The following is a 19,982-nucleotide window of genomic DNA, read 5'->3' on the forward strand; positions in this document are numbered from 1 at the left end:
CAGATGTTTGTGGAGAAATAAGCACTGAGGTGCAGCTGACAACACTGTTTTCAGAAACACACAGAGACCGTTAGCAAGTCACAGCAATCACTGAGTCACAGTGTTCAGTGCCCTGGGACCAAACGGATTTACTGCCATGAGAATCATAAAGTCACAGAACCATTACAGTTGGAGGAGACCCCTGTCATCCTCACCCCTGCACACCCACTGATTGCAACCCCACAGAGAACCAAAGGATCATTAGGACTGGAAAGCACCTCCAGAACTCCCAGCCCACAGAATGGCCCTGGTTGGAAGGGACCTCAAGGATCATGAATTTCCAACCCCCTGCCACCAACCTCCACATTTCATAGCAGCCCAGGCTGCCCAGGGCCCCATCCAACCTGGCCTTGAACACCTCCAGGGATGGACGGGGCATCACAGCCTCTCTGGGCAGCTGTTCCAGCACCTCACCACTCTCATAGCAAGGAACTTCCCCCTGACATCCAGCTCCAATCTTCCCTCCCTCAACTTCAAGCCATTTCCCCTTGTCCTGCCGTTATCTCCCCTTTCCAAGAGTTGACTCCCCTCCTGTTTGCAGGCTCCCTTTAGGTACTGAAAGGCTGCCATGAGGTCACCCCACAGCCTTCTTTTCTCCATGCTGAACAAGCCCAGCTCCCTCATCCTGTCCTTGTAGGGGAGGTGCTCCAGTCCCCTGATCATCTCTGTGGCTCCTCTGGACCCTCTCCAACAGCTCCCTGTCTTTCTCGTACTGGGGGGCTCCAGACCTGGACACAGCACTGCAGATGGGGCCTCACAAGAGCAGAGTGGAGGATGACAGTCACCTCCTTGTCACCTCCAGGTAAATGACATCAGTCACCTTTCCCTTGTCCCCTTGCCGTCACTCCATCATAGAAGGCCACCAGGTTGGTCAAGCATGACCTTCCCCTGGCGAAGCCGTGCTGGCTGTCTCAGATCACACGCTCATCCCTCGTGTGATCAAGCATGTCATCCAGGAGGATCCGTTCCATGATCTCCCCAGGCACAGAGGTGAGACTCACCGGCCTGTAGTTCCCGGGGTCCTCCTTGCTCCCTTTCTTGTAAATGGGAGTGAGCTGACCCTTCCTCCAGACACTCAGGACCTCCCCTGACAGCCACGACTTTTCAAATATGATGGAGAGTGGCTCAGCAACCACCTCAGCCAGCTCCTTCAGAGCCCTGGGATGCACGCCATCCGGCCCATAGACCTGTACACATTCAGTCTCATGAGGCGGTCTCAGACTTGCTCTGCCCTTACAGTAGGATTTACCACCCACACAATGCCCCTAAATTCCACACCCCCACAGTTCATAACACCTCTGCAGCTGGGGACTCCACCACAAAACAGTGAATTTACCTACCTGGTGTTTCATCCATTATGTATATATATATTTTTCCCTCATAGCATTAGTTCTTACACATCACAGGAGTCACCATGCCCCCATACATATTCCTCCCCCTCCAGATCCAGACCAAGTTCCTCTCAGATCTCCCTTTTGTATATTCCCCACTAATTTAAACCAATCCCACCCATGAGAAGAACAGCTGCTTTTCCAATTAGCTCTCACCACAGTAAGAAGGGCACCTCACTGCCCCACCCTCAAAGTAGTTAGGTTTGATAAGAAAGCACAGAACTAAGCTTTGTGCTGTTAGCCTTAGGTTCCTCTGTTTGTTTTTCCTATCCTGAGGGTGTTTTCTTTTTAAATTAACACTACAAAAGTGAGTAGATGGTCGTTAGAGAGGTACTCAGACCTGTGCTTCTCCTTCACTGCATCCAGACCAGTGGGTGGGCTTTGGCAGCAAGATGCTTTGAGCTGGTCACTTATCACCGCTACTGGAAAGAAATACTTTGCACTGCTCAGTCTGTGCTTTCAGTCCCAGCAGCTGAAAAAACAGAGATTAGGTGAGGCGTAACCAACTGCATCAAGGCATATACTGAAGTTATATATTAGAGTTATATATCACTGCATTTGCATTACTTAATGGAGGAAGGGTGTACTATGTGAATGACAGTGCCCCATGTCTGTGTTTCAATGTCCAACCTCCCGCACTGTGTGCTTCTCTCTTCTGATGGGTGAATGGTCGGCATGGCCATGCGAGAAAGAGTTGATCTGCTATTAATTATCGCGATGACTGCTTATTTGTTTCAGATTCTGCAACAACAGAGTCCTATATGATTTCCAAGCACATTTAGCAATCCCTCGCTGAAATGATTTTTAAATACAGTTTGTGGATTTGATGACAGAGAGAAGTTAAAAATACCATATACTCACTAATGCCATTGTTTCCCTCTCCTCTCAGAAATCACAACTCATGTACATGTGCAATTTGCTCTTGAAAGAAGTTCTTTACAGCTGCACAGCCCAATAAGAAGCTTTTTGGACACACAAGAGACCGCAGCCGCTTTATTTTTATGGTCTCTTCATGAACACAAAGTAGTTTGACAGAACTCTGAGAAACAGCACTGGATAATCCCAGCACTTGTGTGCTCCAGAAATAAATTTTTCCACAAAAATTCCTCCTTGGAGGTCAGAAGACACAAAAATCCCATTTTGCTTCTTTTTAAACTTTTTCTGACCACTCATTAACAAGGAAGCACACTTGTGACACCTTTCCAATTAAGTCTGCCGATCTACGTGGGGCTGGAAATGAGGAGCACTGCTAGAAAGAGCAACTCGTGTCTTGGGATGGTTGAGATCTGTAAGGACCCTCAACAGAGATGAAGTTACACTGGAGCTGAGGGAACCTCTGTATTATGGGCAGTTTTGCTTTGGAGCAGCTCTAGCCCGGTTCCTACGTCACACATCAGAGTCCTCCAAAGCTGGATGCACCCCATGTGACAGTGAACGGAAGTATTTTCTTTGGAGGTTTCCAATGCGCTCAGCTCTCTGAACACAAAGCTTGACTCATTCCACTGCTACTCCATTTTTTAAGCACTGTTCTTCGGGCCCTCACGGGCTCCTGAGCTCTTCGCCTCCATTCTAACACCCACTGCCTCCGCCACGGGAGCCTGCCTTGGTGAGATGGCAACACCCCTCAGGTGTTTGGGTTGGTTTTGGTTTTGTGCGATTTCACCCGGTTTGATTTCAGCCAGCTTTGCCTCACCCGTCACCGCCCACTGCTCCTGTAAGCCCGGCAGCGATTGGTCAGCGCCACTTCCAGCCCAGCCCTTTCTCCCCACAGTGATTGGCTCATCGCTTAAACCGCCATCACTTTTTCCACCTCTGATTGGGCGGCTCTGCAATCATTCATTTGCCTTCGGACGCTTCGATTGGCTGCGAGAAGGACGAGCGGAACCGCGGGCCTCGGCGGTTTGTGGCGCCTCTGTCGTTCCCCGTTCACCGCGCCTTTCAGCTGCCCGTCCGATGGAGCTCTCCTGCCAGGCGCTGCGAGCCGCGCGCCAGGCGAGGGAGGCGGTAAGAACACCAGGCCGCGCGTCCGGTTGCTATGGGAACAGCGCTGGGTTCTGCGCATGCTCGGCGGGCGGGGCGCAGTGCGCAGGCGCTGGGAGGTGACTTGATGGCTGCCTGGGGGAGGGGTGCGGGCTGTGTTGTGACGTGGGAGCTGTTGCTGCACTTGGACGACTTTTGCAACCCTCCTCTGGACGCGCTCTGACAGCTTTACAGCTTTCCTGTGCTGAGGGCACGCTCCAACTGGGGCCTTGTGAGGGCAGAGCAGAGGGAACAGCCCCCTCCCTGCCTGCTTGGCCTTGTTGGACCTCATTGGATTCACGTGGACACACTGCTCCAGGCTGTCCTGGACCCTCTGGATGACATCCCCTCCTTCTGTTGAGTCTGTATGCCACTTAGCCTGGTGCCATTAGCAAACTACTGAGGGTGCATTCAATTCCATCATTTGTGTCACTGATAAAAGAGTACTGGTCCCACACGGGCCGCTGAGATGTACCACATGTAACCAGGTGCCACTTCAACACAGAGCTATTGACAACAACCCCTTGGCTGCGGTCATCCAACCAATTCCTTATCCAGCAGATAGCCTGTCCTTCAAACTCTCATCTCTCCAATTTAGAGATAGGAGTGTGGTGCAGGACCATGTCAAAGGCCTTGGACAAGTCCACACAGGTGACATAGCCTGCCCTTAGTTTGTCCACCAGTGCCTCCACTCCATCGTAGAAAGTTACCAGAATGGTGGGAAGATTCAAATTCTGCTGCCATACCAACAACAACCACATCTGACATCATGGGCCAACATAACAAAGTGGGAGGCACTACTTTTGGAGCATCCCGTGTGGATGGTGTATTTACGCAGGAGTGGGGGGGGCTCCATGACAGTCCCTTCCTGGGCCCAGATACACAGAATCACAGAATCACAGAATCACAGAATGGCCCTGGTTGGAAGGGACCTCAAGGATCGCGAAGTTCCAACCCCCTGCCACACGCAGGGCCACCAACCTCCACATTTCATAGCAGCCCAGGCTGCCCAGGGCCCCATCCAGCCTGGCCTTGAACACCTCCAGGGATGGACGGGGCATCACAGCCTCTCTGGGCAGCTGTTCCAGCACCTCACCACTCTCATAGCAAGGAACTTCCCCCTGACATCCAAACTCCATCTTCCCTCCCTCAACTTCAAGCCATTTCCCCTTGTCCTGCCGTTATCAACCCTTTCCAAGAGTTGATTCCCCTCCTTTTTGCAGGCTCCCTTTAGATACTGAAAGGCTGCCATGAGGTCACCTTGCAGCCTTCTTTTCTCCATGCTGAACAAGCCCAGCTCCCTCATCCTGTCCTTGTAGGGGAGGTGCTTCAGTCCCCTGATCATCTCTGTGGCTCCTCTGGACCCTCTCCCAACTAGAGGGCTTAGGCAGCACAGAAGGGATCTGTTCTGAAACCTCCCCAGTGGGGATTTGTGAAAATTATTTCAAAGAATAAACTATAATGAACGTAGTCCAGCTGCAGGAGTGGGTGTTCACTGTTGTATAAATGAATTTGTACAAATTAGAAGGAGTTAATTCTTTCTAATTAATTTGTAAACTCAGCATCTTTAATTTGTGTTATTTGTGTTATTTGTGTCCTTCACACAATCATACATATTCACACCAAAATCTGGGACCAAATACTAATGAAATACTATAGAATAAAATTAGACTTTTAGTAGCCCAATCAGTTTGAAGGAATTGCACAAAACTAAGTTGATTCTTGAAGTAAATGCATTTTAGTAAAAGGGATGGAAATAACAAAATGAATTCAATTAAAAAAATACGTGGTTCTGCTAGAATTTACTTTCAGATGCCTGCTAAGAGAGGGATATGTTGCATGCTTTTGTTAAGCAAGAAATAAATAAAATGTTCTCTAACTGTTGGAGATAATTGGTTAAGTGCTCAACTGTGTAGTTTTTAACAGAAGATCACACTTAAGTGCCTTAAGCTTTTATTAATTGCATGGACCCCTAAATCCCCTGTGGTAATTGAAAATGTAATTACATCCATTTTTTGTTCTTTTAAGAATAGAAGCTTATTAAACTTTAAGCACTCAAACATCCTCTGAAATACCGGTGGCTCTAAACAACATGCAATTCCAACTACTAATTAAATACTATAAAGCTAAGCTGAATTTTAAGTAACTTTGCACTCAGAAGTTCTCCTGTTTTTTCATGCAGCAGAAGATTTACCATTTCCTCTCTACACGCAGCTGAAGTCCTACAGAAGTAGGAAAACATCCACAATTCAGAATGTTTACTGAATATGAGCAGTTTGGAAAAGTGAAAGTGAAAGATCCCTCTACAGCAGGATGCTGATGAGGAATCATTGCTCATGAGCATGAACTGGTTCCTTTCTTTTTGCAGCACCTCACTGGAATACACCACCAGCCCCTTTGATTCCTTTGTCTCCAAAGCCAGAAGGAAAATGTTACTGATCTGTTTAGTAATACGTAAAATACATTTCCAACTGATAAGAAATGTTCAAACCAACTCCCGGCCCTTCCTCATTTTTCCACCAGATGGCCCCACGCCCGCAGGAAAATCACGGAAATACCTGTTCTGCTCAGCCACTGCTTGCTTGCTCTACCCAGTGCCTTTTGCTGGTTGTGCTACCTCAAATGTGTACCTTTGCAGGATGCTGTATGTTATTCTGTAAGAACCCTACCCCACAATGCCCAGCAACTTGAAGCTGGTGGAGATCCACAGTCACAGCAAGGCCATAAGTTATTTGTCAACCTGAGTTTTTTGCTTTCTTCTAGGAGCAGTTTTCCACCCATCCAGTAGCTCTGATAACGTGTAAGAAAAATAGCATGAAAGCCACATGAGTTCTGCTTATTAGCAGTGCGTTGTTTTGCAGTTCTTGCATGCTGTTGCCTTGATCTTTTTCCATAGGCTGCACTGAGATGCTGTTTACAGCAATAAAGTGAACATTACATCTGATCTCAAGTCCTGTCTTCATTCACAGGATGAGCTGAGAGCAGAAGGTCGACGGAAAAATCTCCTCATTCTCATCTTGCATTACTTAATGGAAGAAGGGTATGTTATCTAAGCAACAGTGCCCCACATCTATGTCAATGTCTGACCTCCCACTCTGTCTTCTGATGGGTGAATGGACAGCACGGCCAAGCAAGAGCTGATCTGCTATTAAATATCTTGATAATTCTGCTTATTTGTTTCAGTTTCTGCAGCAACAGCATCCTGTGTCATTTTCAAGCACATTTAGCAATCCCTTGCTGAAAGGATTTTTAAATACAGTTCGTGGTTTTGGTGACAGATAGAGGTTAAAAATACCATTTACTTACTAATGCCATTGTTTCCCTTTTCTCTCAGAAACCACAATGAGGTAATAATTCACAATGTTGTGTTCTGTAGTAACTCACAACTTTCTGTTCTGTACAAGTCACAGCTTTTTGCTCATTGCTTTCTTGTAATTACCAGGTACATGGATGCTGCAAACACTTTGGAACGAGAGACAAAATTAGGTTTACGTGGCTTTGAAGTTTGTGACAACGTTGACCTTGAGACAATTTTGATGGAATATGAAAGCTATTACTTTGTAAAATTTCAAAAGTATCCTAAAATCACAAGGAAGGTCCTGGACACCGGTATGTATTCCAAAAGAAAGCCCTTTTTTTCAATCAAAACCTGAAATGATACCCTCTTGGCACTTCTGTACCTCTGTGCTCACTGTGTGGATGCTCTTACTATACTTGTAGGACATGCACTAAAGCTAATGTGCCAAACAAATAGTTGGCTTATTTTCTCCCTAGGGCTTAAGGGCTTAAAGGTGTGAGATATAAATGAATGATGCAGAATAAGGCAAACCAGAACATGAGCATTCTGTTACAACTCTGAGAGCCTGAGTGGTTCTGTGCTTCAGCACGAAATGTGACGTATGGAAGTCCTAAGAAGTCAGTTCTGAAGAGCTTGGAGGGTGCAAAAAACACCAACATCTCTTCCTACACTTCTTGTAAGAAAAAAAATAAAACTAAAAAAATCAGCAGGATAGGGGTGAAGGTGTGGGAGTATCTCTGAGCAGCTTTCAGCATTTCATATGTCTGAGAGCAACACTGAGATCCAAAGGAAATGGAGTATCTTGGGTTGGGAGGACCCACAGGGACATTCTTGTTTTTGCATCACTATTTCCAAGATCATTAAAATATGCTCCAAAATATTTCTGAGAGGGAAAGAAAGCAAGTTGTTATTTTTTAAAATTCTGTGTCTTAATTCCCTTTCAATATTGATTTTGCCACAGCAGAAAATAAACAGCAGCTGGGAACTGGAGGAAGGCAAAGAAGGTAAGGAGAATGCATGGGGCTTTTTCTAAGCAGGACATTTTCCTCTAAGAACAACATACAGCACAGTTATAATAATGTTGTTCTGAAGTAAGAAAGAGGTTGTGAATGCCTTTGAAGCCTTAATTTGTTGTATTGTAGGGCAGCGAGCTCTCAGAATCTCCCAAGGATCAAGCAGCAGCCGATGCAACAACCATCATCAAAAACCTCATTGGGGAGTACAGAACTAAAATCACCCACCAAGGAGAGCCCCAAACAGGTTGAAATGTGTTTAATCTTGGCAGCATTGCAGTTGAGATCGGTGGGATTTTATCTGGAGTAGCTAGAGTCAGTGAGATGACCATACAATTTTTGTGACTTCGTGATTTTCCTAATTCTGCAATTTAAGCAGTATAGAATCATAGAATCATTAAGGTTGCTAAAGACTAACATCATCAAGTCCCACATCAATGAACATCATTGACTACAGAAGAGAAATTGCTTTCTAGCTGTCAGCAGGGGGGGCAAGTCACAAATCAAAATGAGAGGAAGAGAAGTCATGTAACTCAACTTATGTGAAATCAGTGGTCTTTCCGTTAATTTAAGCATTCACCATTAATCACCCTTGCAAAAATGTAGCTCTTGAACAACAATGTATTGTCTTAAAATGGTTGTTTTTTTCAGAATAATGAGAGCACAGTAACTCTGGAGCAACCTGACTTTGGCTTAAGCATCTCAGCAATCAACAGAACTGGAGGAGGAGGAGAAGGCCCTCCCCCAAGAAGGGTTGGTGGAATCCTAACCTGCTTTATGATAGCAGTGTATGCAGATTCCTCAGTCAGCTGTTTCCCGTATTTGAAATCTGCAGCAAAGAATCTAATTGCTATAGTGTCAAGCACAATTTTGACCCAGTGTGTTTTTAATAGTGGAGCTACCATCCCTATCACATTATCTTCTTCTTTAGGGCCAAGTAGTTGACTTGCATGGGATGGTCCAGGATGTCAAAGTATCCCCAAATGGAGTAGGTTTAAACAGCCTTACTTGGGATCCAGACCCATCGGTAAGTGTTCCTTTTTGTATTTCCTCTCAGCGTACGTTAAAATAAGGTTTATATAACCAGGAACAAAATAAAATACCACCGTGATGCTTCCAAAGTGCTACAGAAGGTCTTGGGTTTTGGAGTGGTGTATTTCTTCCTTCAGTCATACCTGATGCTGCCTGACTTCTTGACAGTTTTGTTGGCTCTTTGAACACAAAAGTAGGCAGCAGATACAAATTGTGCCTTGTGATTCAGAACCCACAGTACTTCAGTGGCTGGGCAGTTGCTACACTTGAAACTTTCAAAACAGAGTCTGTGGCAATGTGATGACGTGCCTACATTTTTCACTTACTTTATGTATGGCATATTCAGGATTACATCTGCAGTAAGAGAGCCGCTCATTTTCATGTTAACTTGGGGTTAGGTTCTGTCAGTTGAAAAGATGAGTTACTACCAATATGGCTTGTTTCAAAAGCATTATTCTTACCCATATTCTACATCTTTCAAAGTTGCTGTTGCTATGATGCACCGTTTTATCTCTGAAACTATTTTACAGTTTATCTATTTAAAAATAACTGAAGTCTGGTAAGAATTTATTTTTTTTAATTTTAGGAACGCTTACTGAAACCCCTTAGTGCTTTTATTGGCATGAATGGTGAGATGAGAGAACTTGCAACTGTTGTAAGCAAAGTAAGGTCGGATTCTTACTTCATTTGTACAGAGATTCTTGGCTATCTTTGTTAGCTGGAAATGCTGTTTGTTGCTTTATGATATGCTTTTTAAGGGATATGTTTTTTAAATTGCCTAGTTGCTATGGTAATCATCACTGTGTAAATCAATAAAAATAAATAGCATGTAGTATCTATTTCACAGCACAATCTAATTTAATTTGGAAACAGTTATGGAAGCCTCTACTTGGTGTCATAAATCTGATTCATCTTAATTTGCTGTTAATAGAAAGGGAAAGTGTAATCTACTCTATATAAATAATTTTTCTAATTGTATTAAATCAAATTTTCCCCTTGGACATAAGCACATAATTTTTCTTCAGTCTCTGGAGCCTGCCTGTTTTTATTAGAGAGCTGAATGTATCCCAAGTACTTATACTGAGGATATCTTCTGCAGAACAATTAGTCTCTGGAAGGCAAAGACACAAAGTACTACTAATGGAAAGGAAAGATTCGTAGAAGACTTGGATAGTTTGTACTGTTACATAAGACTAAATGTTAATTATGTAACAGTATGACTTTATAACAGAGTTGATTTTTCACTTTGCCGGAGGCGAAGTTTTGCTCACAGGATGTGACATGTGTTGCAGGACATTTATCTCCATAACCCAAACGTGAAATGGGATGATATCATTGGCCTGGATGCAGCTAAGAGGCTCGTCAAGGAAGCAGTTGTTTATCCTATAAGGGTAAGGCACTAAATAGATGAAAACAATTGTTGGTCTCATTAACATTTGTCTTGTGATTAGCGTGGGGGTCACATTTTCCACCAATTTTGGTGCTTTTGTAGGCATTTCCTGCTAGAACTGTTCCCGCTTCGTAGAAGGGGCATTCTTGTATAGGAAAACATCCTTTCAGTATAAAAACTGAAGGTTGGGGTCCTATTCTTTGACACTTCTGGCAGTGTAAAAGGCTCAGGGTTTGGCCTATGCTAATTCAATGTGAGATAATGTATAGAAGAGAATATCATTGAAGAATTGAAGCATTTGAGTGATACACTTAGAACAATTTCAGATGGTCAGTGCAGTATTTTTCTCAATACTCAGGTTGAGTATATTGCATTGTTTTGTTTCTTCTCTGTTCTTAGATTCCCTGTGTGCAGTAGGAGCAGCAGGGGTAGGGTTTACAACCCCTTGTGTTTTGTTATAGATAATACAGTAACAATCCATGAATTCCTTTTTGGTTCCCACAGTACCCTCAGCTATTTACAGGCATTCTGTCTCCATGGAAAGGCTTATTGCTGTATGGACCACCAGGTATGGGGATCTTTACAACCCTTCCAGTTTTTTGTCCGTTCTATTTTTGTACTACAAATGAATCACTGATTAACGAGATCTTGCGTATTAATGTATTGCTAAGAAAATGTTCTGTAGTTTGAAATGAGAGAGACAGTTAATGTTGGTTACATCTCTCTCTCACTCTCTAACCTGCCAATTGCCTTTCTCACAATCCCAACAGCTTCTACATTGGAATCTTACAAAATACAATATTTCAGGAGAAACAATAATTAGTATTAGATCTCTGCTGCTCAGCTTAAGCCACATGAATCAACTTTGCCTTGAGATGAAGTCACAGAGTCACACAATTGTAGGAGTTGAAAGGGGCCTCTGGAGGTCATCCAGTCCAACCTCTAGGCGATCCTGGATGGACTTTTCCTACTTAATCTGACTAATAGGAAGATGAGGGGAACTATTCAAAAATTTAAATTGTATTCCTTTAGAAAGTAAATTTCTTCAACTTTTTTTTTTTTTATTTGTTTTTTATTTTGTAGGTACTGGCAAAACATTGCTTGCTAAGGCTGTTGCCACAGAGTGCAACACAACATTTTTCAACATATCAGCATCCACCATTGTCAGCAAATGGAGAGGTGATTCAGAAAAGCTTGTCCGGGTAAGAATGATTATCTTCTTCATTACACAAACATCAGGTTCCTGCTTAAAGAACTGGAGTTTAAAACAGAACTGTAAGGGTGTGTTCCTCTGATACTCATAATCCTTTCTGTCTCAGACAAAACGTAAGTCTGTATCTAGTTCTTAAAATGGGAACATCACCTCTGCAGAAGATTTAAAATAGATTCTTGGTGTGGAATTCTGTTTTGTAATGCAAAATGAAGCCAGCAAACATTTTTTGGCTCGTTGAATAAGGGATAGCCAAGCAGAACTGCTAACCGAACTTAATGATTCCTTCAAAGTGCTTCTCAGCCTTTCTGCAAGGGTCAGCTCCAAGGCTCCCTCGTTTCCCTCCTGTCAGAGAAGGGATGGGACTGTGTGTTTTTTGACACAACACCACCCAAAAGGTTTTTGTGAATATGATACAGCACTTGCAATGATACCACTAAATCTGTGGTATTTCACCACAGAAAAAAAAGAACTGTATGTTCCTACTACTAATGTAAATCTCTCCCCGATTCCAGAAAAAATAGGTGAAGCTTTTTTTTTCAGAATGACAGACCCAGATTTTGTCAGTCAGTTTAGTATTCCATTTTTTGGAATTTAGCCCTGGTGGTTCAAGCAGTTTATGTTTGTTTCATCAGGAGAAACAAAATAACTGCATAATTCTCAGCAAGGGAATAACTCCATTTTTTTTCACTATGATGGGGTTTGTTGGTTTTTTTTCCCCTCAAATGCTTATTTAAAAAACTAGAAATGGAGCACCAGTAAAAGACAGTTTATTTAATATCCGATAACAATGCAGGAGTTCCCAGAATCCTCTGAGGGATCATTTTCTTCTATCCCATTATTCTCAGGGTACTCTGATAGGATTTGGCTAGAAAGATTTACATATAAAGACAGGATTACATCCTGTGTTCTTTATATCTCCTTTACAAACCTTTCAGAATTTGAGAGAGTTCAGGGACCCTCAGCCTACCCAGAGCACATACCTTCTTTTGCCCTACAAGCTTGGTGTCTGGGCTCTATTATTGATCTTCTGTACCAGAGTCTCTTGATGCTTTTTTTAATTTACTTTTCTTTATTTCTTCTGCCTCTTTTCTCTCTAAACAGGTGCTGTTTGAGCTTGCCCGCTACCATGCTCCTTCCACAATTTTCTTGGATGAACTGGAGTCTGTGATGAGCCAAAGAGGCACCATCTCTGGGTAACTAAGAAGAGCACTTCCAGTAGATTTAGGAGAGTATTTGTACCCCTTTTCAATGCATCCTTTCAATAGCGCACATAGCATGGAAAATAAGCAAGGGGAGATGGAAACCACAGTGCAATTAGAAAACTATGGCCTAATTGCTGTTACAGAAACATGATGGGATATTACAGCTGAATGTTACAAGCTTTATACAAGGGATAGGCAAGGCAGGAGGGATGAGGAAGTTGCTCTCCACTAGTGTTAAGGAATTTAGAGATTGTGAAGAACTACCTCTGAGTAACAGAGCTCTCTTCAAGAATACCTTTTGGGGAACACAAGAGCTCACCACCCCACAGTGTAAGAAATCAGGCAGAGGAGAGAGGGAGGTGGCATGGCTGAGCTATGGTCCTTATAGTCCTCTATAAGGCTAAGGACCTGCTAGTCAGACTGAGGGATAAGAAGGAAAATTATAAGTAGTGGAATGTAGTGACCTTGGGTGAATACAAGGATGCTGTCCAGACATAAGGGGATAGGATGAGGAAAGCGAGGTGCAGATGGAATGGAACATGGCAAAGGACATGAAAAATAACAAGAAGAGACTCTATAGATACTTTGGTCAGAAGAGACAGGCCATAGAGAGCATACTTCCTCTGATAAATGAGAAGAGTGCACTGGCTCCAACAGACATTAAGAAGGCTGAGGTACTCAACAAGTTCTTTGCTTCAGTCTTCATTGTCTATCAAGGTTCCCACATCTCTTGTATTCCTGAAGCTCTAAGTGAGAGTCAGGGGAGTAAAATTTCTTCCAGTGTAAGAGTAGAGCAAGTACAAGACCACTTCATGAGGCTGAATATGTACAAGTCTATGGGGCCAGATGGCATGTATCTCAGGGTCCTGAAAGAACTGGCAGATGAGATTTCCAAGCCACTCTCCATCATGTTTGAAAAGGCATGGCTGTCAGGTGAAGTTCCTGAGGATTGGGAAAAAAAACATCACTCTCACTTTTAAGAAAGATAGAAAGGAAGACTTGAGGAACTACAGGGTAGCGAGCCTCACCTCTGTGCTTGGGAAGATCATGGAGCAGATCCTCCTGGAGGACATGTTAAGGCACTTGAGGGATGAGCAGGTGATCTGAGACAGCCAGCACAGCTTCACCAAAGGCCTTGTCTGACCCATCTGATGGCCTTCAGTGATGGAGTAACAGCATTGGTGGACAAAGAAAGGGCAACTGATGTTATCTACCTGGACTTGTGTATGAGGCCTTTGACATGGTCCCACATTCCATCCTTCTCTCTAAATTGGAGAGATATGGGTTTGGAGGGTGGACTATTTGGTGGATAAGGAATTGGTTGGATGGTTGCAACCAGAGGGCTGTGGTCATTGGCTCTGTGTCCAGACGGAGGCTGTTCACAATGGTATCCCCCAGGGGCCCATCTGGGACTGGTGCTCTTCATGATCAATATCAGCACCACAGAAAGTGGGATTGAGTTCCATCTCAGCAAGCGTGCTGATGGCACCAAGCTAAGGAGTGCAGCTGACACCATAGAAAGAAGGGATGTCATCCCAAGGGACTTGGATAGGCTGGAACAGTGGGAACAAACCTAATGAAGCTCAACAAGGCCAAATGTGTGGTGCTGCACTTCGGTCGGGGCAATTCCAAGTACATGTACAGACTGAGAGAAGAACCCCCTGAGAGCAGCCCAGCAGAGAAGCATTTGGTGAACAAAACGCTGGACATGAGCAGTGTGCACTTGCAGCAGGAAGGCAGTAGCTGAGCTGCAACAACAGATGGGTGGCAGCAGGGAGAGGGTGCTGATTGTCCCCCTCTGCTCTGCCCTCGTGACCCCATCTGCTGTACTGCATCCAGGCCTGGGGCCCCCGGCACATGAAGATTGTGGAGCTGTTGGAGCAGATCTGGAGGAAGCCACGAAGATGCTCAGAGGGCTGGAGTACCTTTCCTATGAGGAAAGGTCGAGGGAACTGAGCATGGAACTATGAAAAGCATGCGTCTAGAAAGACTGTAACCAGGAGAGAGGTTCAATAATGCATAAACAGTGCTGGTGTATTTGAAAAGTTCTTCAAGACAGCTGTGGGAAACAACAAGTGTCTTGAGAGATGCAAGTAAAAAGCAGCTGGTTTATAACACTTAGCACAGGCTGAAGCAGAGCACAGTGTGATGCAGTGTCCACAGTAGAAAGGCATTTTCATTTAAGGGACTAATTCTGGTGACATTGCCAGGACTTGCAAAGATAGAAGGATTTTATTACTGTCATCCATGGCGTAGAAAATTTATAGTTTAAAACAGATTGAAAAGATCAAACATGCAGGAGAAGCAGAGAAATACAAAAATATTGTTCTGACAGTTTGGAACCCGTTAGAGTGTGGTGTGTATGTACATCATCCGCTGTAAGTTGTATTCTTACAAAGATATGTAAATTGAATATGCTATATAGTAAATATACAAGTTATAATAATTGTCAGTTAATAGATGATGGACAAATTTTGCTTTCATATTGTTTAAAAACTCTCATTAGCATCAATGAGTTATGTATTTCAGTAAAGACCTTTGTCAAAGATTATACAGCTGTTTTTACATAACCCTATTAAGTACTAACATCACGCTGATGTGTGGGTGCTTGGGTGCTTTTGGAGAGGTAATTAAGCCTGAGTGGTAGTTCTTGCCATCTTCAAGCTCTGAGTTTGTCTCTGGATTTCGTCCAAGAGTTACTCTATGTCTGGGACCCGAAGATCCAACCAATTACCTGGATTAACATATACGTATACATTTTGTTTGGTTTCAGTAATGGTGAGTTCTCCTCACGTTAATGCTCTCAAAACAGTGCATTTAAGTAACCATTAGAAAGCTTGATTTTAATACTTCGATGTTAGCTAATGGAGCTTAATCATGCTTGGAACTGGGGCAAAGTGGGGACGAGGGCTCGGTTGCTGTGAATGACACTGTATAAATAAAGATGATTACTTTAATGCACTGAGCAAATAATGTTTCTCTGAATCTTGGTAGTGGTGAACACGAAGGAAGTCGGCGGATGAAAACAGAATTACTGGTGCAGATGGATGGCTTGGCCCGATCTGATGATCTTGTATTTGTTTTAGCAGCTTCCAATCTGCCATGGTAAGAGATCCAGAGAGTACGTTTTGAATACATTTGCATGAGCTTCTAAGCACAGATAAAGATTTTATTTAGACTTTTGCAGAAAAAGCCTTGATATTTGGTTAAAGCATTTAAAGATTAATTTGGGGCTTTTACTTTTAAACTCTACAATTCTTGCTATTTGTGCCATATGAGAATAATCCATAATAAAGTCAACATATGCCAGTGCTACCAGCTGCTAATATTTAAAATGGAGTATTTGACTTTAGAGGCAAGTTATTTACTATGTTTAAGCTAAGAAGGGTTTCAGCTTGGAACTGTAAGGTGCTTAAAACATCTAGTGCTTAGAAGGATACTCCATAAATAGGAAGTTGGATTTTATTGGTGACAACTGGGACTTTTATAAGTTGAGGGACAAAATTCTTTGGTTTCTTTAACATAATTGAGAATAGAATCATAGAACCATAGAACAGCCAGGGTTGAAAAAGACCACAATGATCATCCAACCCCCTGCTGTGTACAGCATTGCCAACCAGCAGCCCAGGCTGCCCAGAGCCACATCCAGCCTGGCCTTGAATGCCTGCAGGGATGGGGCATCCACAGCCTCCTTGGGCAACCTGTTCCAGTGCCTCACCACCCTGTGAGTGAAAAACTTCCTCCTAATATCTAACCTGAACCTCCCCTGTCTCAGTTTAAGACCATTCTCCCTTGTCCTCTCACCATCCACCCTCACAAACAGCCGTTCCCCCTCCTGTTTATACTCTCCCTTCAAGTGCTGGAAGGCCACAATGAGGTCTCCATGGAGCTTTCTCTTCTCCAAGCTAAACAAGCCCAGTTCCCTCAATTTCCTCATAGGAGAGCTGCTCCAGCCCTCTGATCATTTCAGCGCCCTGAAAATAGCGCAGCTATTTTCAGTGGATGGATTTGTAGCTCATAAAGCTTTTTTCAAAGTAGAAGATGTTAACACCTATGCAGGGAATCAAAGCACATCAATTAGCTTGCTTTTGAAGTTGACTTTCACAGGTCTGGCACTCATCTGGATTTGCTTCATTTTTGCTTCACTTCTGGGTAACAACCCGGAAGGTTTTTATGATTAATGCTTTTCTGGCTGGTTCTTACAAGGGTGCCATAAGGACATATATGGGAAAATCCTCTCTGTGTTCATAAAATGTAATTTTTGCATCTGAATAGAAGGTAGGTTTCCCGTGCTGTGAGACTGTCAACAGAGAAATAGATGCTCTGTTTCTCTGCCGCATGGACATGCTCAAAACCTGACTTTGGGGCTCACAGGCTCTTTAACTAGGAGAATGACTGTAAGCACTGAAAATTTATGTGGATGTTAGATGTACAAACAAGCCTGGCTCCTAGCCTGGCCCAATAGTGTGAGTACAAAACCATCAATGGCTTTTATAGCCATAATAGCAGAGTACGCGTGTGAATTTGGGGGTTTATGTTAAGACAATCTCATGAATTTAAATCAGTACAGAATCCACCCCATTTTGTCTTTAGGGATCTACATGAAAGGAATTGAGCAGACTGATTTAATTATGTTCTAGTTGGGTATAAAAATGCTGAAAAATAAGTAGCTACGGTGTGAACAGTTAAATTTAAATAACACATCAAGAACCTGTTCATCTCCTGTGTGGTTCATTAGTAGAACATTAGAAATGTTTGTTACTGTAACATCGTTATCCTTTCAGAAGGAGAAACTGAGCAGTGAAGGTCACCACGTGGCTGGTGGTGGATCTCTGAGTGTACACTTAGAAGAGTATTTTAGGAAGATGGAAACGTAGTGAGAACCATGAGCATCTTACACCAACGGTGAAGCTCCTAGCCTTGATTAATATGGAAATTTTTCCTTCCAGATAGGTCAGTGGGATTTGAACCTCCTTTAAAGATCTCACCTAACTGTTTACAGATGATTTTTGTGTGTATTAGGCTACCAGCAGTCTTAGAACCATGTAGCCATTAAGGCTAGAAAACAGCACTACAATCACCAAGTCCAACCACAACCCATCCACGCTGTGGCCAATAACAGTGTCCCCGAGTGTCAAATCTCCACTCTTCTTGGAAAAAGTCTTGAGCTGTGTAGGGGTATTTTATAGCAAAGTTTCAAAATACGCTTGGTATGATAGCACAGAGGTTGTGGCTTCCCAGCAGAGCTCTGTGTTCTTGCAAACATTCGGTATTAAGTTGGATTTCAAGAGATTTGTATAGCTTGGATATTTATTGATTATAAAAAAAAAGATAGTACCAAGCTGCTTTTAGATGAATGAAAAGAAGCCTAAACAAAGCTCTTTACGCTGTCCTAAGCTGCACTGCCGCTATTGATCTTCCCCTTCAGCCTGTGTTTGCTGCCCACCCTTGCTTCCTACTGCTCGTCAGCATGGCACTTTCTATGGACAAAAAACTTGTCCATAGAAACAAACTGGAAATGAAAATTGGTGTTTATCTCGTCTATCTCCACGATATATGGCAGTGCTAGGAAGGCGTGATGCCTTATGATGTCAACCTTGGAGAGCACTGAAGAGCCACCCACCCTCTCCCACAGGAGATGTATAGGTTCTTCATGCAGGGATTTGTTAATAACCTCTGAGCTGTTACTTCATATAATTTTGGGGTTGGTGTAGTGCTTATTATTTTGTTCTGGTTGTTGTCACTAAGCCGTACATTTGATCACTAACAGAACAATTCACTCTTAAGATAACAAAAATATGTATTTTCAGTGGACAGAGGGACTCCTGATCCCTCTGACGTGAGAGCCAGGCATCCTCAGATCTGCAGAACCTGGGCTGGCACCTTCTTGGAGTAGTGTTTGTATGTACACTTTGCTGGAAAAAGGGTTTCACTCAAGGAATCAGTGTAGTCTTTGGTTTGAAAGAAGAAATTTGTCATGAAAGCTTTGAGAAAAGAACAGAAAGAATCAAACTTTTTTCTTTCAGTCTTCATTGATTCATCACAAGGAAGTGAAAATGAAGGGTATTCCTTTGAATACTCGAAATTCCATTAGAATTTTGGCTCGTTGACACAACAACGCACTGAGGTGATTCCTCTTCTCTGCTTGCAGGGAGTTGGACTCTGCCATGCTGCGGCGGCTGGAGAAGAGGATTTTGGTCGACCTCCCAAATCAAGAGGCACGGCGGGCAATGATCCAGCACTGGCTGCCACCTCTGAGCAATGGTGGAGGAGTGGAGCTGAGAACCGACCTGGACTACAGCTTGCTGGGCCGGGTGAGGCAGCACTGCAGCAAGCGCTCGAAGTCCCAGCTCACCAAGCTGGGAGCACTTCCATCTACTGGGGTAATGAACAGTTAATTGCATAGGGAAGGTTTGTGCCAGCTTCACTGCTGCAGGAGAAAAGAGCACTCAGACAGAGATGAGACCGACAAGGAAACTGGGCTTGCTTTATTCAGCCCCTTATCACTTCCTAAATTCTTTGGAAATACCTACAGCTTGTCCAATTTGACCATTTTTACTTTTGTTTAGTGAAAGTTCCCTATTTTGTTTCATAAAGGAAAAAGGGAAGAAATATTTTATTAACAGGGAAGATGAGGACACAGAAAGGTGAGTTTTAGTTTACCTACAGAAAATTAGGAAGAAAATTTTCATTATTTTCCTTGCACCTCCAAGGTGCAAGGAGTTGGACTCGCTGATCTGTGTGGTCCCAACACAGAACATTCTATGACTCCATGCTTCTAAATGCCATTGCTTTCTGATTTGTAAGCCTGTAAACTGTAATGTATCGTTCTGTTGTAGGAAACCGATGGGTACTCTGGCTCAGACATCAAACTCGTGTGCAAGGAAGCAGCCATGAGACCAGTGAGAAAAATTTTCGATGCCCTTGAAAACCATCAACCAGGTACACAGCTCCAGTTGGAGAATGGGATCTGGGAAATGCTGAGCTACTGCTCCAAGTCTGGAAATTCTAAACTCCAGCAGGTGGAGCTCTGTCATCTGCTTAGAAAAGTTCTAACCTGTATCTTTCTAAAACATCTACCCAACAACATCTGAAATTGAGCCTGTTTTTTGTCAGTAGCCATGCTCTTTGCATACATATGAATTTTTTTTTATCTCACTAAGTTCACTGTTTCTTGGTAAACGAGGCAGGATCATTTTGAGTGTCTCTTTGTACTGAAAACCATGTTGGCTCTGTTTTCTGCAGGTAACAGTAACTTAGCTACAATCCGCTTGGACACGATCACAACAGCAGATTTCCTGGATGTGATCACCCACACCAAACCTTCAGCAAAGAAACTCAGCCAGAAGTACACAGCTTGGCAGAGAGAGTTTGAATCGGTCTGA

The 19,982-nt window shown here is 43.4% G+C and overlaps 1 protein-coding gene across 1 annotated transcript; it reads left to right on the forward strand.

The window, feature by feature from the left end:
* Positions 1–3,383: 3,383 nt before the first annotated feature.
* KATNAL2 (katanin catalytic subunit A1 like 2) lies at positions 3,384–19,982 on the forward strand (the record flags this gene model as incomplete). Its single annotated transcript, XM_079548195.1, has 16 exons — positions 3,384–3,434; positions 6,419–6,489; positions 6,892–7,058; positions 7,709–7,751; positions 7,890–8,007; positions 8,412–8,528; positions 8,692–8,787; positions 9,379–9,456; positions 10,085–10,183; positions 10,687–10,750; positions 11,266–11,384; positions 12,497–12,588; positions 15,592–15,702; positions 18,749–18,911; positions 19,437–19,539; positions 19,843–19,982. 16 exons carry the CDS (start codon positions 3,384–3,386, stop codon positions 19,980–19,982), a joined length of 1,632 nt encoding a protein of 543 aa, XP_079404321.1.

The sequence above is a fragment of the Tetrao urogallus genome (genome assembly GCF_951394365.1).
Source record: "Tetrao urogallus genome assembly, chromosome: Z".
Classification (NCBI taxonomy): Eukaryota; Metazoa; Chordata; class Aves; order Galliformes; family Phasianidae; genus Tetrao; species Tetrao urogallus.